Source organism: Idiotropiscis lumnitzeri, chromosome 14 (genome assembly GCF_059441095.1).
Source record: "Idiotropiscis lumnitzeri isolate Australia: NSW breed Sydney's pygmy pipehorse chromosome 14, RoL_Ilum_1.0, whole genome shotgun sequence".
NCBI classification, from domain to species: Eukaryota; Metazoa; Chordata; class Actinopteri; order Syngnathiformes; family Syngnathidae; genus Idiotropiscis; species Idiotropiscis lumnitzeri.
This window is the reverse complement of record NC_142404.1, coordinates 14,004,559-14,030,013: the sequence shown is the minus strand read 5'-3', so window position 1 is coordinate 14,030,013 and position 25,455 is coordinate 14,004,559. Positions and strand designations below refer to the sequence as shown.

General features: G+C 40.0%; 3 protein-coding genes across 6 annotated transcripts; 2 read left to right on the top strand and 1 right to left on the bottom strand.

Annotated features, from left to right (window-relative positions):
* The first annotated feature begins 261 nt into the window (after positions 1-261).
* On the top strand, positions 262-3,244 carry LOC148323587 (tubulin alpha chain-like). The gene is made up of 4 exons (XM_088314544.1): positions 262-376; positions 1,206-1,425; positions 1,520-1,668; positions 1,770-3,244. The coding sequence occupies exons 1-4, from the start codon at positions 374-376 to the stop codon at positions 2,748-2,750; spliced, it is 1,353 nt and encodes a 450-aa protein (XP_088170670.1). The 5' UTR covers positions 262-373; the 3' UTR covers positions 2,751-3,244.
* Positions 3,245-3,695: 451 nt separating this feature from the next.
* dnajb2 (DnaJ heat shock protein family (Hsp40) member B2) lies at positions 3,696-9,676 on the top strand. 2 transcript variants are annotated; one of them, XM_088314547.1, is made up of 11 exons: positions 3,696-3,943; positions 5,405-5,498; positions 5,638-5,747; positions 5,841-5,894; positions 5,985-6,101; positions 6,533-6,607; positions 6,699-6,825; positions 7,225-7,295; positions 7,395-7,691; positions 9,141-9,213; positions 9,317-9,676. In XM_088314547.1, the coding sequence occupies exons 2-10, from the start codon at positions 5,434-5,436 to the stop codon at positions 9,167-9,169; spliced, it is 945 nt and encodes a 314-aa protein (XP_088170673.1). In that variant the 5' UTR covers positions 3,696-3,943; positions 5,405-5,433; the 3' UTR covers positions 9,170-9,213; positions 9,317-9,676. The 2 variants fall into 2 exon arrangements, with proteins under 2 accessions (XP_088170673.1, XP_088170672.1); XM_088314546.1 differs by having other exon boundaries at positions 5,402-5,498.
* A 323-nt stretch (positions 9,677-9,999) lies between these two features.
* ptprna (protein tyrosine phosphatase receptor type Na) lies at positions 10,000-25,228 on the bottom strand. Of its 3 annotated transcripts, none has more exons than XM_088315362.1 (24): positions 24,918-25,228; positions 23,104-23,154; positions 20,838-20,948; positions 20,264-20,369; positions 20,006-20,129; positions 19,667-19,862; positions 19,448-19,597; positions 19,232-19,360; positions 18,690-18,724; positions 17,651-17,913; positions 17,146-17,232; positions 16,941-17,020; positions 16,761-16,825; positions 15,289-15,498; positions 14,101-14,361; positions 13,876-14,023; positions 13,718-13,791; positions 13,415-13,492; positions 13,157-13,276; positions 12,378-12,544; positions 11,697-11,750; positions 11,401-11,465; positions 10,758-10,831; positions 10,001-10,678 (listed from the first exon to the last, which is right to left on the bottom strand). In XM_088315362.1, exons 1-24 carry the CDS (start codon positions 24,991-24,993, stop codon positions 10,607-10,609), a joined length of 2,796 nt encoding a protein of 931 aa, XP_088171488.1. In that variant the 5' UTR covers positions 24,994-25,228; the 3' UTR covers positions 10,001-10,606. The 3 variants fall into 3 exon arrangements, with proteins under 3 accessions (XP_088171487.1, XP_088171488.1, XP_088171489.1); XM_088315363.1 differs by having other exon boundaries at positions 14,101-14,313; XM_088315361.1 differs by having other exon boundaries at positions 10,000-10,678; positions 13,718-14,023.
* Positions 25,229-25,455: the final 227 nt, after the last annotated feature.

The following is a 25,455-nucleotide window of genomic DNA, read 5'->3' as shown; positions in this document are numbered from 1 at the left end:
CAATTAAACATTGGCTAACAAACAACTTGACTGCAAGTGTTAGACTTATTAGACCTATTTCTGGACTTTGAGTCACAAATACTAATCACAAGCGTTGGGGAAATGTTAAATTGCAAGCTAAATACTGCAGCTATAATTTGCATAGCAGTCGCATTAAGTGGGAAATCATGCTTAAAAAAAATAAATAAATAAACCCAAGCAAAAAATATCAACCTTGCGTGGCATCTGTTTTTCCTACAGTTGTCCCCCCCCCTCAGCATTGCAGATGCTGCCTGAAATTTCCTGCGGATGGTTCCGACTCCATCCTCGGCACTCTTTCGTTTTCTGAATCCTGTACAGTCCCGCATTTCCTTCGAAAGGGCAAACTGACGAAATGGTGAGCGACCGCATTCCTCGATGACGTCATCTGCAAGCTTCGCGTGCGTGTTTATGTGCGTGTGTGGCACTCCCCAGTTCCCTAGAGCTTAGCAAACTAAGATAACGCCGGTGACATGCTAACAAGGCCTTTTGCTTGTGCGTCGTTAATCCATCAGGTGGCAGTCTTCGTTTGATTATTAAAAATGTGTGCGAACGTTCAGAGAAAGTGTCCCTAGCAGAGGCGTACCTATATTTTATGGACGAGGTGGGGCAAGCACCCAGTGAACAAACATGCAAAAAAAAAAAATATCGATAAAATTGACGTAGACATTGATTTTCAACGTTTTTAAGCACTCATTTAAACAAAGATGCAATGCGGTATAAATGTAGAAATATGAAATTGCACCTGTGTTTAACTACCTATTGTAGCTGTGTAACATTATGTTTGTGTGTAAAATAATGCAGCAAGCTGAGACAAATGACAAAAATAGCTGCACTTAACCAAAGCTGTTCTGTTGGTTGGAGCCTCTTTAACAGAAAACCTGTTTATTTTTATTTTTTTGATAGTACAGTTGGGGTCGATTTAAGCAGGAAGAGGCTTAAAAGTATCATTGTGCAGATTATTTTATAATATATGTGTGTATATATATATATATATATATATATATATTATTGGGGTCCATGTAATGAATTTTACAAAAAATGAGGCCCACATCTGCAACTATATTGCACTCAGTTACAGGATAACCAAATACTTGTAGAATTAAATGTCTAAATTTAAAGCACACTCGAATGCATATTATGTGACAAATTCAACATGTTCTATTTACACCCTCTCTTCCATCCAGCGTGAATGTATCTCTATGCACATCGGCCAAGCTGGAGTTCATATGGGCAATGCATGCTGGGAGCTTTACTGCCTTGAACATGGTATCCAGCCAGATGGACGAATACCGCCCGACAAGACTATTGGAAGAGATGACTCGTTCAACACTTTCTTCAGTGAGATTGGAACTGGGAAGCATTATCCGAGGGCCATCTTTGTTGATCTGGAGCCCACTGTCATCGGTCAGTAACCTCTGATTTCCCCAAGCTATTGCTAGTTTGACTTGAAATGAGGGCTACTTGGAGCTTCAATCTTAAAACACATCCACATCCACAGATGAGGTTCGTACAGGTACCTATCGGCAGCTGTTCCACCCGGAACAGATGATCACAGGGAATGAGGATGCTGCCAATAACTACGCCCGAGGTCACTACACTGTTGGCAAGGAGATCATAGATCAGGTCCTGGACAGAACTCGCAAGCTGGTGAGAGAGTTGGAAATGTTGAGTTTAAAATACACAATTACATGTAGACATGCAGTTTGTTGTCAAAGTGACTGATTAAAGTGTACTGCTGTCTTTTTCAGGCTGATCAATGCACTGGCTTGCAAGGATTCCTTATCTTTCATTCCTTTGGTGGTGGCACCGGCTCTGGTTTCACCTCGCTGCTCATGGAGAGACTGCTGGTTGATTTTGGGAAGAAATTCAAACTTCAATTTGCCGTTTACCCGGCCCCCCAGGTGTCCACAGCGGTGGTAGAGCCCTACAATTCCATTCTGACCACACATAGCACCCTTGAGCACTTTGACTGCGCCTTCATGGTGGACAATGAAGCCATCTATGACATTTGTCGACGGAACCTTGACATTGAAAGGCCAACCTACACTAACTTGAATAGATTGATCGGTCAGATTGTCTCATCTATCACAGCCTCTCTTCGCTTTGACAGCACCCTGAATATTGACCTGATGGAGTTCCAGACCAACTTGGTGCCCTACCCTCGTATTCACTTCCCTTTGGCCACATATGCCCCGTTCATTTCTCCTGAGAAGGCCTACCATGAACGTCTGTCTGTGGCCGACATCACCAACGCCTGCTTTGAGCCAGAAAACCAAATGGTCAAATGTGATCCTCGACATGGTAAATACATGGCCTGCTGTTTTTTGTTATTTGTTGGTGATGTAGGACCTAAAGATGTCAACTCCGCCATCGCTGCACTCAAGACCAAACGCACCATTCAGTTTGTGGACTGGTGTCCCACTGGCTTCAAAGTGGGCATCAACTACCAGCCTCCGACAGTGGTTCCTGGAGGAGATCTGGCTAAGGTGCAGAGGGCTGTGTGCATGCTGAGCAACACAACAGCCTTCGCTGAGGCCTGGGCCCGCCTGGATCACAAATTTGATCTCATGTATGCCAAGAGGGCCTTTGTGCATTGGTATCTTGGCGAAGGAATGGAGGAAGGCGAGTTCTCGGAGGCCAGAGAGGATATGGCAGTCCTGGAGAAAGATTATGAGGAGGTTGGTACTGACTGCACTGGGGATGAGAATGAAGATGGCGAAGAGTACTGAGGGGTATGATTGCCCAGGCTTAACTAAAGAAGTTATCAGTGATAATATGACATGTTCTGCCTGTGGTGGTGATTGATTCGTGTTCATAAACACATCCAAACTGCTTTGATGTATCTGTGATTTTGAGTGGCAGAAGGGAATGTTGAAGATCTTTTTGGTTTAGATGCAGGCTTAAGTTAATATGTTGGTTCCCTTTAATTCTTTTTTTTTTTTTTTTGACTTACCAAGACTGTCTTTACACATGTTTTTTACACCCCTCACATTAGTCTGTGGACTGTGGAGGCAGGTCCTTGGGATACATCCGAGAAGCCTTAATAGCAAGGACATGTACCGAACCATCTTCCAGTGTAGTTTTCTTCAGTGGAAAAATGGCGCCACCTCCTGAAACAATACGGAACTGACATCATCTTGGTGGCAAAGCACATAGTTTAGTCTTATTGCTGTTTTATCATTTTCTGCAATTCAACCACCTTTTTATGAGTTACCATTGGCTGGGTTAGGATGCCCTCATGAAGAGTGATGCCACTGAACTTAGCTACAATTTAGGGATGTAAATTGAGTTTTGTTGTATTTATTTAGTTTCTTTATTTATTAAATTTACTAAGACATCTTTTACCTTCTGTCAGTTTTCTTTGAGGCTTGAGGTCAATTCTATCACGCAGCAACAGGCAGCCATTAAGACTTATGTTGCATTGAGGGCAATTCAAAAGTGGGATATTTTAGGAACTGCGTTGAGAGGCCTGATTGTGATTACTTTTTTATTTGTCCGAACAAACAATTAGAATGTAGTTATTTCATATTTTTATTTTCTTCACCTTTTATTCGACCAACATTTGTATAAACATAATATCACTGCGTTCCTTGACATTGTCTTTCCTTTGGCAGCTGGAGATTAAGATTTACAAGGGAAAGTGAACACAGCGTTTAGGGGCGTGTCTAATGACGTCTCCCAACTCCGGCATGTTCTCGACGCTCTATTTCTTCTCTCAGCTGATTGTGACGTAATATTCACAACAACGAGGCTAACTGGGCAGGAGAACCGCAAATTTTGACACCCGCGGAGTGGATCGCAGAGGCGACGGCTCTCCGCTGCGGCGAGAGAAGGGCGGAGAGAGACACCGGGAAGGAGAGACTGTTCTAGAAACACGGCTATCTCCGTCAACAACCGCTTCATCATCTGTCAGACTCGCAAGGTAGGTCAGGTTACACGATCAGACTACTATTTTGTCTTTCACTCTCGTCCATGTGGGCCACCAAACACACATCGGGCATTAAAACTCGAAGCTAAAGTAGGCAAAATGTATAGGGAAGTGTGAGTGGGATGCCAATGCTCTCGAAATATACTTAATGCTACTCCCAGGGGGCCTCACGGTTGCTAGAGGGCTTTTGCATCAAATTGGAAACCCCCCCCAAACCCTTCCTCAGTGCTGACACTTGTGGCAGTGCAGTAAGATGGCATGAGGGCTAAAATAGTCAAATGATAGCTCAACTTCCAATGTATTCAAGATTTTGCGTTCATATGTATTTTCATTCGGATGTGTATATCCATTACGTTGACTAAAAAAAAATGATAGTGGTTCTTGTACCTCGCTTACATAATAATAATAATAATAATAATAATAATAATAATAATAATAATAATAATAACAAACAAGTGAATCCCTGACTATTTTCCTACTGCATTTGAAAATTCACCTAATTGTTGTTTTGTTTTTGTGGGAGGCCCCGATGCCACCATTTTATTTTGCATCATTCGGAGGAATGCCTAAAGGTGCTTTCTTTTCCTTCTACCTAAAATATCTCAAGCTCATTTGCCCATTTATTCATGATCATATTGCTAAATGAGGACAGAATTTGTGTTTTGCGATAAAAAATGTAATCTATCGAACATAATCCTAATACAAATGGCATGTAGTTCCAAACACACAATGTAACCTATGTATTAAAGGGGAAATCAACCCCCCAAAAATAGTTGCAATACTATGTTCGATGTGCCTTCACTAGTCTAAACATGACATTATGATTGATGTTGCATTTGTGGAATATGAGTTAATCAGCAAAATCCACAATTTGTAGTCATCACAAGGGGCTGCCATTTTGTCACATTCTGTCGACTGAAAATGACATCATAGTTGCTCAGGGCTTAGGTAACGACCAATCACGACTCACCCGTTTTCTGAAGCTGAGCCATGATTGGTCGCTATGTGAGCCATAAGCAACTCTGATGTCATTTTTATTTCACAGTAAGTGGCAAAATGGCCGCCCCGTGAGCTGGACAAAAACAGGTGGATTTTACTGCTTAACTCAGCAGATCAGAATCTGAACGCGGTGGTTCAACTAGTGAGCCTGCATAGATCGTATTCTTGTTAGAATATTTTTGAGGTTGTCGTCCCCTTTAAATTGTTCACTCTTTATCTACGATCCCCTTTGAATGTTCGGCCTATCAACGTTGATCCGATTCTATCGACATAAGACTGTCCTTTTGCTGCCAGGATGGCCGAGTGGTCTAAGGCGCCGCGTTCAGGACCCAGTCTCCCCAGGAGGCCTGGGTTCGAATCTCAAATTTCCCCATTGCGGGACTAATAAAGGGAATATTATTATAAAAAAAAAGAAAAAAAAAAAAAAAAAAGACTGTCCTTTTTTCTTCCCAGTAGAGTGGTGGAGAGGGGTGACAGGAGGCATCATGGTGGATTACTACAACATCTTGGGAGTATCCAAAACCGCCTCCCAAGATGACATCAAGAAGGCGTGAGTAATGCTGTCCTCCCAAATGTTACAGTAGCGTCAAAATTCTCATTAATGTTCATTATTTGGTTCGTAGTATAGCCGTGACGCCCCGCAATGGTGAGATGTGTTTTATTATAATATGGTTATATTGTGAACTCAGCTACCGGAAATTGGCGCTAAAATGGCATCCTGACAAAAATCCAGACAACAAAGAGGAAGCAGAGAAGAAGTTTAAAGAACTTGCTGAGGCATATGAAGTCCTCTCTGACCGTGAGTCTTGGCACATGCTGACATGTCATGGCACTCATCTGTGACCGGCAACGTTTGATTGAGTGAAGTGTTCACTGATGTTGTTTTGTCCAGAGAGTAAACGGGATACCTATGACAGATATGGAAGTGATGGATTGAGACATTCAGGTATAGATTTTAGACCTTCCACCATCTGATTTTTTTTTTTTTTCTTGTTTATTTTTTCACTCCACTCCCATGTTTTTTATTTTCTGCCAGGCTTTTCCAACGCAGACTTTTCCTCAGATTTTCCAGGATTCACCTTCACATTCCGCAGCCCTGATGAGGTTTTTAAGGAGTTTTTTGGTGGCCAGGATCCTTTTGCCAGCTTCTTTGGTAAATCATGCGTAATAAAATTACTGATTGCTTCCAGGTTGGCCAAAAATGTGTTTCATTACAAATAAGTGCATTGGATTTTTTTTTTTTTTATATGAATCTGGAACTTCCCTTTTTTCTAAGTGGATGATTTGGATCAGTACAGTATAAAAAAGGAAATCTTAAAAACATCCTGAAACCTTTGCTGATATTTGAAAACATTTATGAAGTCGATGTATGCGGCTCGACTTCAATGATTTGAAGAAAGTTAAACCAAATGGAACGGTGTATTTTACACGGTTTACATTTATCAATGATTAAATTCTGTTAAATTTTAAAAATGAAGTTATATAGTGTTCTTTCACAGAAACAACCAACCTACTTGTCTGTAAAAAAACCCCCAAAAAAACCCCCACACAACCCTGTCAATTTGTTTCTCTCCTTTCCATTAGATGACTTCTCATCATTCGGGGGTTCATCCTCCCGCCTGGGGCCGAGCCGGTTTTTCTCATTCCCTTCAGCTGGAGGTAAACTCTTGACAAATACTATGATACATATTGAATTGCGAATGTGTAAATTTTAAAAATGAATACGTCTTTTGCTTTTACTCGTCTACAGCCGAATTTACATCTTTTTCATCCATGGGTGGTTTTCATGACATGGGAAGCATGGGAGGAGGTGGCAATTTCAAATCGGTGTCTACATCCACTCGTGTCATAAATGGCAAACGCACAACCACCAAGAAGTAAGCGCCTTCCTTTTTTTTTATCGCTGTGATCCCCACACCCCACCTCCCACACCCATTTTGCAATCTTTTTTTTGTGTTGTCAGTTTTTATAAAATTTATTTATTAGTACAATAACTTCAAGTTTGTTTATGCCCTTGTTTTGGCTATTATTTTTAGTTTTCCTATGTGATTATTTCAGCCTTGAATAATAAACCAGAAGTACTGAAAGCTTAATTTAATTTAATTTAGTTTAGTTTTGTATTCTTTTATTTATTATTTTTTTTTATTTAATTTAATTTTATTATATTTTATTTATTATTTAATTTAATTTAGTTTTGTTTTGTATTATTTTATTTTATTTTATTTAATTTTATTATATTTTATTTATTATTTTTATAACCTTTATTTCTATTTTAGGATTAAAGAGAACGGGCAGGAAAGAACAGAGATTGAAGAAGATGGCGTGTTAAAGACGGTGCTTATTAACGGTATGATAATCGTTCATGTTTTGTTGATGAATACGGTCATCGATAGTATGTCGAAAATTTACCGTGCTTTGTTGTTTTGTACCCCCCCAACTCCACTAGGTGTGCAGGATGAAATGGCTCTCGCACTAGAGCTGAGTCGACGAGAGGGACAACCTCACCGACCACCTCCGAATGCCTCAATCCAAAACAGATTACGTCACGAATCTGGGAGAACCTGGTCCAGCCCGTATTCGGCAGGCACACATCGCTCGTTCAGTGCCGCGCCTTTCTACCATTACGGGGAGGTTACTGGAAGCGAGCAAGAGGAGGACGATGAAGATCTGCAGATGGCGTTGGCGTGCAGCTTGTCAGAAATGGAAGCCCAGCAGAGAGCAGCTGCTCCCGACTTCATATCAGGTGCCGGGGGCGGGGTTAGAGCTGTGATTGACAGTAGTGGTGAGCACAGCGGGGTTGTTGAGGCAAAACATCCAAACGCAGCCGCTAGTGACAATGTAGCTCCGGTTGAAAAAGGGGGCGCGCTTAGAGATGATACCGGGCCTGGTGATGTGCCGCAAGAGCCTGTCGTGCACGGCTGTATGAAGAAGAAAAAGAAGTGGGTGTGCGTGGTGTGTTAATTCAGCAGGGGTGTTAATTGAACTGAGTTGCGGTGTTACATTTAGACAAACATTAAGGATTTTGTATGAATATGTGCCAAATATTTAACGCGACTCAAGATACTCGATAACAGGATTTTTCTTTGAGATCAGTTCCCGAGTGAGTGACGTTACGTGCTAATCCCTTTTTTTGATGTGCGTTTTTTGGTCAGTTGAGAGCCTGCCATAGTGTTTACGTCATTCAAAGTCATTTTCAAAGGCAACATATCAGAGCGGTGATATACCGAGCCCGGCCTTGCGCTTAGCATCATAATCCAAAATTGGACCACAGAACATTGTCTGTTAATGCATGTGTGGTTTAAAAACAGTTAAGTCATCAACTCCAAGTAGCATTTGAATCACATTCTACATGCTTAGTTTAAGCAAAAGAAAGACAGTTTTTGATACATCGATAACTAAACTGAATGTAATCCCCAATTGGGATAGAAAGGTCATTGGTGTCCTATTAGTGCCTTTGCATGGCATAATAATAATAATAATTATTATTATTATATTAATAATAATAATAATATTCATAATAAACAATATGATATTAATAATAATAATAATAATAATAATATTCATAACAATAATAATAGTAATAATAATAATTATTATTATATTCACAATAATAATAATATTCATAATAAAGAATATGATATTAATAATAATAATATTCATAACAACAACAATAATAATAATAATTATTATTATTATTGCATGCACAAAATGAACCTAACCTTGAAAATGTGCCAAAACCTCTGGGGTAAAAAAAACAAAAAAAAAAAACCCAGACAAAGACACCCAAGTGTTATAAGCTTCATTCCAAATATGAGAATTTCCCCCTAAAGTGCGTTCAATACGCAAGAAGTATTTATTGTATTTATTGCTTGCTCTATTATTTTGTTGCAACGGAATGGAGCAAAGACATTAATAGTTATTTTTTAGTTTTTTTTTGCTTTCTTGTCCTTCATTCAACAGATTGTTCAAAATGCAATCACAAATAAAGGTTTGAGCCAAAAGAGGAGTTGGAATATTTGAGTTGTCGTTTTGTGTGGGAATATTTGCTTCGATGTCACACTATGACCAACCGTATTGATCCAGTTTCATATTGAGCATGTTGCATTTGAAACAACAAACATATTTGACATTTTAATAGAACGCAAATACATTATTGGAATATTGTTTTTGAAATGTCTTATTGCTGTTGCAGACTCAGACTTTAAGGCCTTCACCAGCTAACCCGATTGCCTCTCGCTGTGCCGTGACCACGCCCACATCTGCCGGTAAAGTGTGCATTCCATACTGACGCTTCATGTAGCTCACAACACATCCTATGTCTTCTTCGTTTCAATTCACAAATCACACATTTCATGTGTGCTTTTACAGGTCAAAGTTCAATATCCCGTGACGCACTTGTCTCTCTCCACAACAAGGCTTCTACATGACGAATGACTCTTGCACTGTTATTGAAGTGTGCTTTGTATGTCTTGACTATGAATGAGCAAACCCCATACTGGGTGAAAATGACTGGAAATTAGCTTTAATCGTCTCTGGATTCATCTGTTTCGTTTGTGCTGAGTTGTGACTCATTTTCAGAAGAACAGTAATGTACAGGATTGTACAGTCAAGCTAAGAGAACAATTTTCCCAGCAATTTGAAACGGATACTTAATGAAGAAAGAAAAAAAATGCTTCAATAGGTCATAAGGTGTTGTGTTAAGCAAGGAAATAAAGTCTTTCCTTCTGATGTTGAGTCTCTTATAAAAATGAATGATTCTGAACTCCGTGGATGTGATCGAATTTCATATCTTAATATGCCAACAGAATGGATCAAACCCTGTGAATCAGTGCAAAAAAAAAAAAAATCCAGTCACTCATTTAAAAATGACAAGTCGGTTATGTTCACACCCACAATGGCGCACGGCGCCGTTTTTTAAAATGCGCCACGCTGTACATGCTTGGATGGATCTGCGAAAACACCAACATTTAGTCCTACCCGTCCCTTGCAGATTTACACCGCAGCTCGCGCCAAGACTTGCACTGGGCACAAAAAATAGATCCATTAGTGTTCAAAAAGACAATCGTTTTTTTTTGCTGCATCACATCACATATTTATTTATTTATTAAGTCAAAAATACATTTTTGTAGATATTTTTATCTGTCTGCTACATGAAATAAATCTAGCCATCCGAGGGAATTATTTACATTAATCACACAGCCGCACAGAAATGAAACAATTTACACTGAGGATGACCGAGAGAAACACTTTTTTCTTTTTTTTTTTAAAGTACTTTGTTACAGAGAAACACATAAATTCAGACAATCATTGTGAAGGCAAAGCCAAGCCTCACTATAAAAACATCGGACACAAAAAAAAAAGACGGTAGCATACAGTATTCTGGTCCACAGAAATTCAGAAGTCACGCAGGCACTGTATATGTACTCTTCTGTCTTAAAACCGCCCAGAATTATTCCTATTAACATATGGCCGAAATGTAAAAAAAAAAAAAATAATTAAACAGAATTAAAAGGTTTTATTATAAAATATTTTAATATTAAATCAAATACTGTTGCTTGAAGTTCTTTCAGTCTGCACTCTTACTACAAGTGAATCCGCTGGCGGATGTGGCGGTCTTACAATATTTTTGGGTGGGTGTTTGTCAGTCGGTGACGTCGTTCACTGTGGCAAGGCTTTCAGGATGGCATTCACCTCCTCAGCGACGGCTGTCAGTGCAAATTCAAACTGATCCTGAGTGGGAGAAGCGCGAATAAAAGCATCGGTGAGAAAAAAAACATTTATTTGCAAATGGATTACACAAGATTGGTACCTTGGTGCTGACCAAGCCGGGTCTCTGGTCTCTGACGTGCTCCAGTGTGGCAGCAATGTCAATCTCCTTCACTCCTAAACACAGGATCAGCCAAATTGTTGTGCAACAAGAAACTTATCGTGGGGACCAACAATACGAGAAGCCCATATCGAACCCAATAACTTTGGGCTGTTCAGTAAATTAAAGGGGAAGTCAAATCAAAAAATGTCTTCAGAAGAATGCATTCTATGCAGCACCACCGGTCAAACCACAACATTCTGATTGACATCGCAGAGTTCGTACAACTCGGGACGGCCATTTTGCCACCTGTTATCGACTGAAAATGACATCACAGTTGCTCAGGGCTCAGATAAAGACCAATCATGGTTCAGCTTCAGAAATCAGGGGAGCCATGATTGATCGTTACTTGAGCCCTGAGCAGCTGTGATGTCATTTTCAGTCAACAGAAGGGACAAAATGGCCGCCCTCTGAAATGTACAAAAACTGAATTTACAGAATTTTGGGGTGTTGACTTCCCCCTTGAGTTTAGTCATTGTTCTACCAGTTGCCATTTTAAACTCTCTCTTTCCACCAATCTGCGATCCAATCACCATAAAAAAAAAAATACGTGTGCAGGTGAGGGAAGGAAGCCGAGCAGACTCACCTTTGGCCATGCGGTTCAACACCATGTCAATGAGGATGTATGTGCCAGTCCGTCCAGTCCCATCACTGTTGGTTGCCGACCAGCAAAAGAAAGGTCAGAGTTCACATAGCAACCACCTTTTTTTCCTCTCAATTCGTTTTACACTACTTCCTGCCAACGGATGTTGTGACAATTGTTAACTAAACAATGATCGAGTAACTGACAACAAAGACCATAGAGGTCAAGAAACAAATGGAACTATAACTTTAAAACTCAGTTGCGTTGTAATTCATTCATTATTTTATGTAATTTTTTACCTGCAGTGAACAATAATCGGACAGGATCGTCCTCTGTAGCATTTATTCACCTTCCTGAAAAGCATCCAAGAGAGAGAATAGAAGGAAATAGACAAAAAAAGACAGACACATGGGGAGTGCATTACTGACCTCTTTCACAGGACAAATTGCAATAGAGTCAAGTGTTTCGAGAAGGAAATTTATGACTGCATTCGCGGGATTATGTAGCCACAGTTGTGGCTTGAGGTTTGAATCAAAAGCAATTAGAAAGCCGAGCAACAAGGAGAATGAAATGAATAATGCAGTCGAGGATGACAAGATGAGATCGATGAGATGGCGGAGGTGGTAAAATGGTCGAAAGCCCCCGGATTCACTGTCCCTCGTGCAGTCGCCAGTCACACCTGCCAATGCTCATTTTTGTGACTATGCAACTGGAGCCAGAGTACTAGCTGCAAACCGCAAAAATGACACTGGGAGATGTTCGAGTACAAACCTGCACATCTAGATGTGCATTGGGATAGAGGGAGAGAGAGAGAGGGAGCAGTGAACGGACACAACATAAAATGGCAAATGGCAATAAGGAAGAAGCTAAGCAGAGTCAAATATGAAAACTAAAGGCGTTAATAAATAACTCCTCCACTGGTCTTGTCCCGCTTTGCGTAAACGCAAATCAAAGGCATTTGTGTCTGTGTGCTTTCACACCTGCGGAAGTCGAGCAGCGGCCGTGTTGAGGTCGGGATTCCGTCAGCCGGCCAGCTCAGTAGATGAAACTGCGTTAGGGTTCTGGTCTCTTGCGTCTGGACATTCTTCAAGTAGAAGCTACGCACCAGGAAGTCTTTGCACCAGATATGTTCTGACACCAGGTTCACCTAGAGAGGGTTGTGGAGACGGACGGTAATCATATAGAGCTGGTATCGATTTAATTGTCCAAAATGGATTCGATTCGATTCACAAGGGCCAGATTCGATTCGATTCATGATTCACTTTGATTGATTTTCGATTCAATTAAGGATTTTATGCAGTACAAATTTTACAAGGCATCTCAGAAGAACCAATGCAGCAATTAGTACAAACTGATTGCTGTCACTTGGTACAAATATTAATATTTACATTAAGAATTGAAACCAATTCAGTTACATTAATCATGTATGTTTTGTTTAACATGACCTAATCAAAACGTTTTTTTTTTTTACTCGGCTGATGGTGAATGAGTTAAAAGTATCGATATATGGTTTTATGAATCCACATCAGACTACGAAAAGAGAAAATCGATTAAAATCGATATATCAATTTTTTATTTTTTTTTAAACCAAGCCCCAATATTATTCCGTTTCAATCAAACACGCATAAGGACTACAACCACAATAATTATCATATCTTTAAAATATCTCTCTAAAAATAAAAAAACAGGTGCACCTAATTAATTCCTACCATAGTATGTCAGCACGTTTTGGTTTCTTAATTCTCAAACAAAACCTTACCTCATAGATGTGGTAGAGAGACGAACCCTCATCAGGCCAGTATCTTTCGCTCTGTTTCTGTCCATCCTCCGCCAGAGCGGACATCATCACGATCACTGTGCAGCCATTCTCCCAAACCATCTGAAGTATAGTACTTGACATCACTTGACATCCATCAGTGCTTCTCAAACTTTTTACCGGCTCATAATATCGGCATCAGATATTTCATATGAATGCAAGATGAAATATTGTGTGAAGTGTACACAACAATATACTAACCTGCCAAAAATCTGCCACTGTGTGAGGCAGAGGTCCTTGAGTGGCGATATATGCTGGCTGGCGAGGGTCGTGATCAAACTGTTGTTCAAAATTGAATTAAAAAGGCGGGGTTAGTGCATTTGAACATAAACCAGGTTACCCCCCCCCCGATAAGAGACTAAAATCCAACAACCGTATTATAAATCACACATAAATGCAATTTTTATATTAAAAGTGTCACGTAACAATTGAGAAGGAAGCATAAATATGCTACTTTTAATAAACTTGGTTTGCCCCACCCATAAAAAAAAACAAAAAACTTACAATAAAGCTGGCATTGATGTAATCTTGCTTTCTGGAGTTCACCTCCCTTTTCAGCTTCACACGTGAGTGATCGTCTGCGAACAGAAAGTGGAGACTGATCAAGAATAAAACCGAACGTGTTGATGGGGAGAAAAAAAACAACACATTAATGAACTGACATGGGAGAGATTCAGCTTGTCTGTTTTTGGCCATGTTGCTTGGCGTTTGAGCCGCGGCCACCGAACTGGGGTCAGCCTGGTAGGAACAAAGCGCCTCCCACTCTTTCTGAAGGCGGTCCTTGTTCCGAAGGTGGTCCTCCATATAGGCCTGACGGAGAGATGCAACACATGAATTCAAGATTTTCACGGCTGTTTGCAGCTGCCTCCGATTGTGTGTTTTCATACCAGAATCATGTGACCGGTGGAGATGTCCATATTTGACTGGGCGGGCTCCTCACTCCAGGATGGAGTGGAGCTGTGTGTGGAGGACGGGCTGTGCTGCGGCCCATCGCTGAATTGGGAGGAAACGCTGCTCACGCGGGACGTATCCGTTCCCCGTCGACCGCCGGCGCTGGCGTTGGAACCTGCCATGCCGCTGCTCGCGGCACCCACACAATCCTGGCGGGACAGAGATGATTTGGATGCCATGTGCTGTCGACATAACTCCTGAATGTGCGATAGAGACAAAGGAGAGGTGGACCAGTGATACAAAACGCTTGTTGCAATACTGAGAGAGATGGAAACCAACGTGCAGAATTTATTTGATATCCTATTTGTTCTGGAAATTCAGCCTCAAGTTGAATGTTTGTATCTTACTACCACATTCCATTATGAATAAAATATTCATTATTATTAGTATAGTAATAATTGAAATTACGATTTCCGTATTTTCCGGATTATGAGCCACAACTTTTTTCCTACATTTTGGACCATGCGGCTAATACAGCGGTGCTGCTTTTCTGTGGATTTTTCTTTCACCAATAGGGGGCGCTCTATAGTTCAGAAAATACTAAATAAATCTTGATTTTTTTTAATTTATTTTTTTCCTCTGTTGTGGTCTGTCCTGTTTTAATTAGAAAAGTTGTTGCCGTGTTAAAAGGCAGTTTTAACAATCCGTTTATGTATCTTTATGTGCATTCACAGTACAAAATCGTTCTGTACATGCAGTAAATAAGTAATTTTTTTCAACATAGAAAACTGTCTGGTGCGGCTTGTATATGTTTTTTTTTTTTTTTTTTTAAATCAAAAAAGAGTTGCCGCGGCTTATGTGCACGTGCACCTTATAGCCCGGATAATACAATTCAAACAATTATTATTTATTTTGGGGGGGAACATTATTAAGATAAATTAAATTTATTTTATCATAAAATAATTAAAAAAAGGTTTAAATGATTAAATTTCAGTATGTTTTCATTGTAAAAATCAACAATTTATTGCTTTCACTTCTTACCATAAAACTGGCGTAACATTGAAATAAACAACTTCAATTGAACGCACAATTTATGAAATCACTATCGTAGTAGAAGTCGTAAAATCAGTACGATTTTAACAATGATGAAGTGCACTCATTAGAAATTAGCAATGATGCCCTACCTGATAATCAAAGTGTGTTTCGGCACCTCCCTCTGGCCCGAGACCGAGTTTGCCATTGGCCACTTGGTGAGCGTAGTGTCGGAGACAAGCGATGGCCACAGCCACGATCAACACTCCTCCTACCACTGCCATGGAAACGACCGCGATGACTGTCCCACTGGAGCCCTGGGAAACCTTGGTTACCTGAGGGACACCCTTTGCATCTGTCCTCTGGAAAAAAAGGCACACACAAATAAATGAATTCTGTTTATGTACAGTTGGCGTTACATATCTGCAAAATTATAACATCTCTGCCCCCCCACACTTTTGTACTTGCACACAAACCTGACATTCACTTTAAAATGGCCGTTTGTTGAGAAGCCATTATTTACGAAAAAAAAAAAAAAAAAAATCACTGGTGATGACTCATGCATGCAGTCAGTGGGAACAGGGGAATAGGTTAATGACACCCGTTGTCATAGCACCTCGGATCTGGGCGCCACATTGGGGGGAGAGGAGACAAAGCACCATGGCAACGAGTGAAATGGTGCTCTGTAAGCGGTGTTGTCATTTATTCACTCAGGAACATTCAGGCGAGCACAGCGGGGGGAAATGGACCAAAATGTCCAATGTGTTTTAATGACATAAAAATCAAGACTAATGAGATCTGATACGTAATCTGAATTCTAAATGCGGTCATCCCCTCCGTCGTTACCTTTGCTATGGTTTGACTGACAGACTAGAGGTATTAATGTCATGTAATTTAATATTATTGTGGTTGTAGTTTGTCGTGCTGTAGCAGTGTTCTCAATCATAATGATGGGTTCGTTAATATTTTGTTTAATTTAAAAAAAAAAAAAATGTTTTAAAATGGGCAATGACAGAAAATAAATTCCTCTTCACCAAAATTAAACTTTTTCTAGCTACTGCCTTAAATTAACAGTGCTGGTAATTACAAAAATCGTTTTTAGTATTTAGAATTTTATTTATTTTTTTTTTTTTAATGGAACAAGCCGAAAAGTAGATGGAGACATTTTTAATGCTAAATAAAATTAGTTAGTTGTATGTATTATTTTATGAGAAAAAAACACACAAAAATTTACAAGTAACGACAAATCATATTTTTACTTATTGAATAAGATTTATTTATCTTCCTGAACTAAAAATAAAATGTTTTAGTGGTTGAATATGATGCGTGGTTAATTTCAGACTTCTCAGAAAAGCCTAGTGATATAGTAATAAATGAAACTTCAAGATGCTTCACGAACCAGTTGTATTTTTTTGACTGCTCGTCATTTCTTTTCTTTAAACCAACAGTGCCATTTAGAGGAGTAAAAAAAAAAAATGGTTCATGAAGCATCTTGAAGCTTCATTTTCCCATCACCGCCATCACTGTCAAGAGAATGAATTAAATCACATCATGATGATGGATGGAGTGGCCCAATACACACCATTTGTTGAGTACTGTACGCATGCGCGTGTAAATCCCGTACCTCTCCCACACCAGTCTGTACAATCTTCATGCTCGTCTCAGACTCCAAGAAGTTCTTTTCAGACACTGCAGTAGGAAACAAATATGTGTGTCAGCGTCGACTGTAGATGAGATTCCGTTTGAATGTGAGAAAATACAACTTGCGTGGGTGCAAAGTGTATGTTTGTTTTTCTAGTCTCACCGGCTTTAGCTGCCACCTCTGCAGCTGTCATATTGTGCTCATTCTGCCGCAGACGAAATGTCAGTGCTGGTCCCACCACGCTAGTGGCAAAAAAAAAAAAAAAACATGCACACACAACAAACTGTCAACAGAGCTTGATGTTTGTGTTGACTGTAAAATAAGCGTGCATGCATTGCACATGTCACACACATCATAATCGTCACACCTTATATTGATGAAGCTGCTGGTTGTCAGACGTATTTTCTCGGCCAGTAGCTCCAGAAGCTTCACAGCGTCATATAAACTTAGAGGCCTGGAAAAGAGAACTTCACCGATGAAATGTTTGCCGCCAACCCACAGATAACAGCATTTATTTTGAAATAATAATAATAATAAATAAACGAATAAAAAAAATGCATGATAGTGGATTTTCACAATTCATCCCTTCAATTGTAAAAAAAAAATAAAAATAAAAATAATATTCTTCCATGTTGGACTCTAGCAAAAATAATCAATATACAAAACTGAACATGTTGCAAATATAATTTTTTTTTTAATAATTCCAATAAAGACTAGTGGAATGCAATCGGGCATTATTTTGCAACACATTTTAAAGTCCTGTTCAGTTGTGTTGAACTTTAAAGTAAAGCCAATATATTTATGCATTTAATCTTAAAGAATTGATTTAACGTTTGTTTGCAATCATTATTTAAGTCGTTTTTCCAACCAACCTCCTGTTGGTGACAATGTAGCCATACTCCTCTTTGGTCCCTGCAGCCTCAACTTGCGGTATTCCCTCATTCTCCCAAACTGCTCCTTCTCCGGGAGCAACCAGTGGAGTTTTGGAGGCAGACAGAGGGGGCGCTGTGCTCTTTGTTGTCGGTGTGGTTACAACTGACACAGGTTGGGGCTCCGGAGGGGTATCAGGTGCAATGGGGACAGATGCAAGCTTCTCCGGCTTCTTAGGCATGGTGTCTGTTTTTAACAGTTGCATCTATTTAGGAAAAAAAGACTCCATGAGGCGAGGGTGACTGCCACGAGGGCTGAGACGTTTGCAACGGGACATGATGCTTTAGTACCAAATCAAAGTGAATTTATCGATTATGAGAGCTTCAGTTCTATTTCTGGTCCTAATTCAGGGAACCAGCAACTAAAAGTTTACTGAGAATCTTTACTTTCTAGACCTGGATTTGACTCATGTGATCATCACATTAACTCATTGACTGCCATTGACGGCTAAAGACGTCAAAGATCCATTATTTATTTATTTTTTTTTTTACTCGGCTGGTATTGATTGAGTTAAAGGGGAAGTCCACCCAAAAATGTTCTTACAAAAATATGTTTTATGCAATCCCACTTGTCTAAACAGGTTAATATTGCATTTGTGGAATATGAGTTAAGCAGTAATATCCAACCGTTTTTATAAATCCCAGGGGGCGGCCATTTTGCCATTTACTGTCGACTGGAAATGACATCACAGCTGCTCATGGCTCAGCTAAAAAAAGCAAAACAATTATGGCTCATCTTCGGGGGGACAGGTGAGCTGTGATTGGTCATTTCCTAAGTCATCTTAGTGGACAGAAGTGACAAAATGGCCGCCCCCTGAAATGGCTAAATGGCTTAAAACGTGTGGATTTTACTGCTTATCTCATATTCGACAAACGTAATATTAATCAGAATGCCGTGTTTTGGACGCGTGAAGCCACATGGACCATTTTATCACAAATAAATTTTGGGGTTGACTTCCACTTGAAATGGACAGAGACGTACCTCCTTGAGTGTGACAAGGTCCTTCTCATTTGGATCTGCGTAGAAAAAAGAGACACAAAGCAAACAAAGTTTATTGCCTTCGAATTTGAGTTGACGGATCTTCTCTAAATATGTCAACTCAGGGATTTGTGCTAGACACTTTAATTCCGCCAAATGTCACACTCTCAAATCTTGGGCAAAGTCTTCCCTGAAGAGTCAAAGCTGCTACAGTATTGTTACTGTACAACTTAAATGAACCAAAACGAAGGGCCAGAAATTCTGTCAAGTGCATTTCTTTCTTCCTGGTATTCAGAAAGGAATTCACTTTGGTCACGAGTAGTATCTAATACAGGTGTGGGCAAAATACGGCCCGGGGGCCACATGCGGCCCGTCAATCGCCGAACTTGAAAGAAATTCAATGAATAAACCTTGTTAATATTTTATCTTCTAAATGCTGTGGTTTTTCAAAAGACATATATTTTGTTGTCATGCTTTTGTTTACTTTCATTTAAAATTAAATGTATTTTTTGTATCAAAAAGTTTGCCCACCCCTGATCTAATACCTTCTGTCTTGTCTTGGGCTTGCAGCAGTTGCAGTATGAGGGCCAATTTGTAGAGCTGCTCCTGGCTGAGCTCTTTGGGGTCGACTCCATATCGTTGTAGGACGCCTGACATTTTTTGCAGCAAGCCATCTAACGCAGCAAATAGATTCCTCTTTATAAAACAATAACACATTCACAGCGGTGCACAAAGGTTGGCGTGCGTTGCCGTTTCCTCACCACTGCTTCCCGACTGACTTCTGTAAACCTGCGAGACCTTATTTTGGAGCGGTAGTTGCCTGTTTGTCGATCCAAGTGTCTCCTCTAGAGCGTAATCTTCGGCATAGTCCATTGGCATCCCCATTGGTAAGTCATCATAAAAAGGCAGACCTGAGAATGCGTTATTAGATGAAACCAATTTTCGAGACGCGTGACAATCGTTTGTTTGTATGTCGTTACCTGCAGAAGGCAAGGAGGTTGACCCACGGTGGCGATAAGAGGAAGGCGCAGAAGCCAAATAGACGGACAAAGCCTGCTGAAGGAGTTGCCTATCTCGCTCTCGCTCTCGCTGATTGGGCGGCATCCACGTGGCGGGGCGTGGATAGCCTCCTCCCCCACCATTGAGAGATCTTGCTGCTTCATCTTCGTGCCGGTGCTGTGATTGCCGGAGATATTTGGCAGTTTATTTATTTAGATTTGTGGTTCACTGAAGAGTGCCGGACTATCCAGGTTTTATGTGTGCGCTACATAGTATTGGTGTGGCATATGTGTGTGTGTGTAGGTGTGTGTGAGTCGAACCTGCTGATATGTGTAAGGCTTGATGGAGGCTCCCTGCATTTGCATTGGCGACCGAGGAGGCTCAGCAATCATGTAGTTGCCAGCAGGTGCTGCAGACCCTGACTTGGAGACGTGTTGTTTGGACCTTGCAACCCAGCCCGAAACAAGAAAAAAAAAAGGATTACGATGGACACGGAGTGGCGGATTACAGCTAAGTGCTGGGTTCGCGAAACTGCAACGGAGGGAGGATTGATAGGACTGCAGCTGGAAAGAACTTACGAAGCATGCGAAGAAGCGTTGGGTTTGGATGATTGGGTGATGTGAGGAACTCGCTTTAGTTCCTTTGATAAAATATACTGCGTGATGTCATCTTGCCAGGAAAGACCTACAACAAAGGAAGTAAAGACAAAGAGTGACCACTCAAGTATTGTTTCTCAAGCAGTGGTCCCCGAACGGCGGGACGAGATGATTAAAAAAAAAAAAAGAATTGCAGTACTTCTGGTTTATACATTATTCAAGGCTGAAAAATATTTTATTTTGAAAAGTGACCAGCTTCTCTCCATTACGAACTCTTGACGCACGTTAACGCACTCAATCCATAAGACGTATATATACGTTTTGAAAAAGGTAGTCCCTGCCTCCCGAAGACGTATTTATACGTCTTAGCCTTTTGCGTTAGAGCTCCACGATTTTATATCTTTCGAACACAATATTATGTAGGCCTAAATCCGTCAAAATCAAGAAAAAATAAAAAAAACGCTGTGATTGTGGTGTTTCCTATCGTGAAAATGGCTCGGATTTCTCCATTTGATTCCAAGGCTCCCTCGACATTTTTAAAGAGTCACAGCCGTACCTTGTAGCATGAGCTGTTTAAGAACTTCCTGCATTCTCTTAAGTACAGGAACTGTCACTTGGTACTGGACCCGGTCCTGCTTAGAACTGCGACACTGACCAAACAGCCCATCTGGTGAGCACAAAGACATGCACAGTCATTGTAACTTACAGGACGCTGGCAAAAACACCAGCCTGTATCACAATATGTGTAAAAAAAAATTAAATGTTGTTTTGTCAATATTGAATGAAACTGAACACTGCCTTCTACTTTCTTGGAGTATAAAATATGCAAAGCTTTCCCGATGCTACCTTTCTATCCCGTGTGGCCGCAGTAGCACTTAACTGACTCATACAATCGAAAAACAGCCCACACATTTTATCCTAAGTGCCACGCTACCCTCAACAGTGGCCTTTCACTGTCACCAATCATCCTCGTGAACATTTTCTGCGTACCTGCAAGGGCAGCCTCATGGCAAAATGACTGACTTATGTTTTGATCATCGATCGATATGATTTAAACAGACCTAATCCTTCAAATTTAAATTTGAATCCTAGTGAGTTAGAATGCAAAAAAAGTATTCAATCACGAAAAAAAAGGAAATTTCAGACTGCAATGTGAGAGAATGACCAAAAGTGAGAGGATATTTTTCTGGCGCAGCGATGAGTCACTGCAGTCTTTCGGTACGCCCTCTAAATCTGACACAAACCCGCCTGCTATGGTGACACTGTGAATTGTGACAATGAGCAGATTAAAGGGGATTAATGTGTTTTTTTTTAGCATCTAAATATACTTATATATCAAAGAGAACGTTTTTTTTTCCCGAGAAAGATACATTGGCTGTATAATGAGTTTTTTTCCCTTTTTGCATATTACAGTCCAATTGCATGCGGGACAACTTAATCAAACAATCCAGTACACAGTGCGTCTATGGGCTTGATTCTTTTTGAGTTTTTGTTGTTTTTTTTTTTTTTCAAAACAAATGAATCTGCATACAATTACAAAATTACTTTGCTGCTGAAATTGTCTGAGCATTAACATTAGTAATGGGGAAAATGAAGCTTCAATAAATAAATTTACAATAGATACAATATTTATTTCACGTTTTACAATACGACTAAACTACTTTTATAATTTCATATTTAAAATGGGTTAAAAGTGAAGCCCGGAGAGTCTCTGTCACAGAAATCTACAAGAGCAGTCAAAGAATATGAGAACAACGCTGCTAAAATCATAAAGTGTGTGAATGCCCATCGGTTATTGACACTTTTAGGCAATTACTGATTGTTTATGGTTCGGCCGTGCTGTGTTTTAATTTTCTTTTTAAACGTTAATGGGTGGACGAAAATGTTTGTTTAATTATGTGAAGCACATGTTGCACAGTTGGCTGCACCCAAAATGATGGCCAAAATGATAACGTTTGACAGACTCTTAGCAATTGTTCTGTAAATGTGAAATTAAGAACAAACTGTGCACTATTTTATGCAACAACCGCTCGCTGTTTACAAAGATAATAGAATGCATTTTGTTGAGTCAAGATAGATCCCTCCTCCCCTTTGGCCAAATGCCATCTGGCAGCTGTTTACGTTTATTAGTTGTTAGTCAATGTGAGACGTGTGCGATCTTACTCTCTCTCTCTCTCTCTTTCCTTCTGTCTGTCTATCTCGCTCTCTCTCTCTATTCGGCTGCGTGCTCATGCAGAATCTGAATCTGAATGCATTTATACGCCAGCATCAGTTTTTTTCAGCGCAACAAGAGAGATGTGAACATTTCCTTTGTGGTTGTTTGTATTATGATAAATATTTAATGGATTCACAGCATTGGGTAACTAATGTTCCAATTCAGTTGGCTCCGGAACTTCATGTGCAGACACATTTTTGAATTGTGTGCTACGGTTATGCTATGTACGTAAGTGCAATTTCCACCGAGATGTGCGTAAGACCGAGTCAGTGACTCATCACTGTATTAGCACAACTGAGGGGGTGTCGACCTCGACGTGATGTCAGTGTTGCCATGGAGACAGGAGAGCAGGGAGGTGGGGCTTTGATAAAGCTAATGAAAGAGATGGGTAGGTAACAGTGGGAGTGAGACACAAAAAAATGAAATGAATAAAAAAAATCCTTGACTTGATTTGTCATGATTTTGCTGCGTATTTATTGCAAACACCAGAACATCATAAATGAATACTAGGAGTGTTTGTTTGCGTGTGCGTGTGGGGGGGTGTGTGCGCGTGTGCGTGCGTGTGTGTGTGAGGGCGGGGGTGTGTGTGTGTGTGTGTGTGTCTTACCATCGGAGCAAAACTGATCCCTCGAGCACAGTTTTCTCTCAAACAGGCAACCTGATGCAGAGAAAAATAAAGAATGCCCACAGGTAAAATGTTTGAATTCAACAAAGTCCGCCAGAGTGGTGACGTCACTCGAACGCATTGAGATGTAAACAAAACAACATCACAACATTCAGCCAAGTGGATTTGAATTCACAATGAATCCAAATTCATCAATTTTTGGTGTCACTCTTTCTCACTGGGATCAAAACCAGCGCCTGAATTAGAACCCCCAATCTCAGAAATGTGAAGAAGAGGCGCTAACCACTCGAACACTGTGAAGCAAATGCTGCATGTGTAGTTTAAATGACAATTTCTTGATACAACTATTATAATGTTTTTTTTCATAAACGACACAATTGCACAATTGTTGATTCATGTTTTTTTTTTTTTATTTGAAATCTCTTCTGTTGTTTCTCGTCAGGTTTCAAGGGATTACGATTTTGCTTTTGTGTGAATGAGCAGGTGTTTGGTGTTAGATAGGACGCAACTGGCGCTTCAGGTAACGGGCGGTTATCGTCTGATTTGCAGCTCTTTGCTCTCTGTTTGTGTGGAAGAGACAAAATGAAAATCACATTAAAGTCAACACCAAGCTTGCGTTTTTCTAAAGACGGACACATCATGGATGGGTCGCTAGATTATGTACTCTGCTTTGATTGACAATATTGATCAATGTGTATGACTGTAGTTAGAATTTAAGTGAAAAAAATAATCACAGTTTAAAGAAGAGGTGTTGAGCCCCTTTCATGTTACTCAATAACGTACCCAGATTATTTGAAACGGCGCTCATAATGATGCACGAAACGAAATGGCAAACAAATGATTTTTGACTATTTGCTCCCCTATTTATTGTAAACATGGATATCTCAAACTCTCAACATTATGTTTTAATCATGTATGAGGTTCTAAAATTGAAGCAAAATACATTTGATCAATGTTATCAATGCACTTATAAATATTTTTAACCACATTTAGGTTGCACGTGCCTGATTGGATTTTTGTTTGAAGGAACAGAGATGGAAGAAAAAATGTATTTCATCATGAAGACTGTAGTTGAATTAATAAAAGGATCCTTAACATCCCCACATTCAAAGCAATCATTGCAAAATAAACTCAGATGAGTACAGATGCTCTCGTTAAACCCCATAAATATACAGAACATGACGTTTTTGATATAATGAAAGGTTCCTCTACGGCAATCATCAGCAGCTATGAATTTGCAAGGCAGAAATGACTTGTATATCTTGTAATTTATACTCAAAGCCAAGGGCATACAACTGTTGTAGATAAATCAATCTTGTTTTTATGTTAAGATGCATTTTGTTCATTTGTCAAAAGAATTAAATAACTTTATTCAATGATGTAGGGAAATGATCACAATTAATTATTTATTAACTTAAAGGCTATTCATCTTAATCTTATCGTTATCTTATTTATTCAGGTTTTTATTTCAATGCATGTATTTTATTGTTAGTGTGGTGGTCCTGAACAAGACGTATTCTTATAAATAGCAGCAAAGTAGTGGCCATATGGTTATCTCTATCTGTAAAAATACATTAACAGAGAATGCAAATGCACTCCTTATCACTCCTCACTTGGCTTCCTGTAGCTAATCATCCGCCGCTGTTACAGATCATAATCTACTGTTTGTTTAGCAAAATAAATCACGTAGACACAAGCGCGATGTCGATTACGGAAGTTGCACCTTACAGTCAAGTTAAAGAAAAATAAGAAATCCAAAATACTCCAGCGTTTATCCCTCATCTCCATCACCTTACCGTATCTGTCTGACAACCCCGTACGAAACATGATGGTGAGGAGCACCACAGCTCTCAATCCCCTCAGATGCTGCATGGTGCGTTCAAGTGTCACGGCAGAAAAAAATGCTGTTTGTTTTCTCCTTTAAATCCCCATTGTGTACAAAAAAGGGCTGCGGAGCCAGTGGGTGTCTCACATTTAGAGCACAATCCCCCCTTGTGGCAGCCAAATATAAAACTATAACAGGTTGGAATTGTATTTTTCGATTATCTGTACGCCTGGTGGCTAAAGGCAGACTGAGCGACTGGCTGGTGGCAAAAAGTAAAAATTTCACCCGAAGGGAAGGCGGGAAGTGATGAGGGCGAGGGGGCGGGGCCAGCAGCACCATTGCGGAAATAGCGTAAAATCAAATGAAGCATGAACGAAGCTGCAGGTGCGTCATCTTTGGCTGAAATAGCAAGGGGAGACCATATTTTAGACGGGACATGGTACGCGATTAATCTGTGTGTTCTATGTGGGACGTCACGAAGTAACCTTCATGTGATACTTAAATACCCA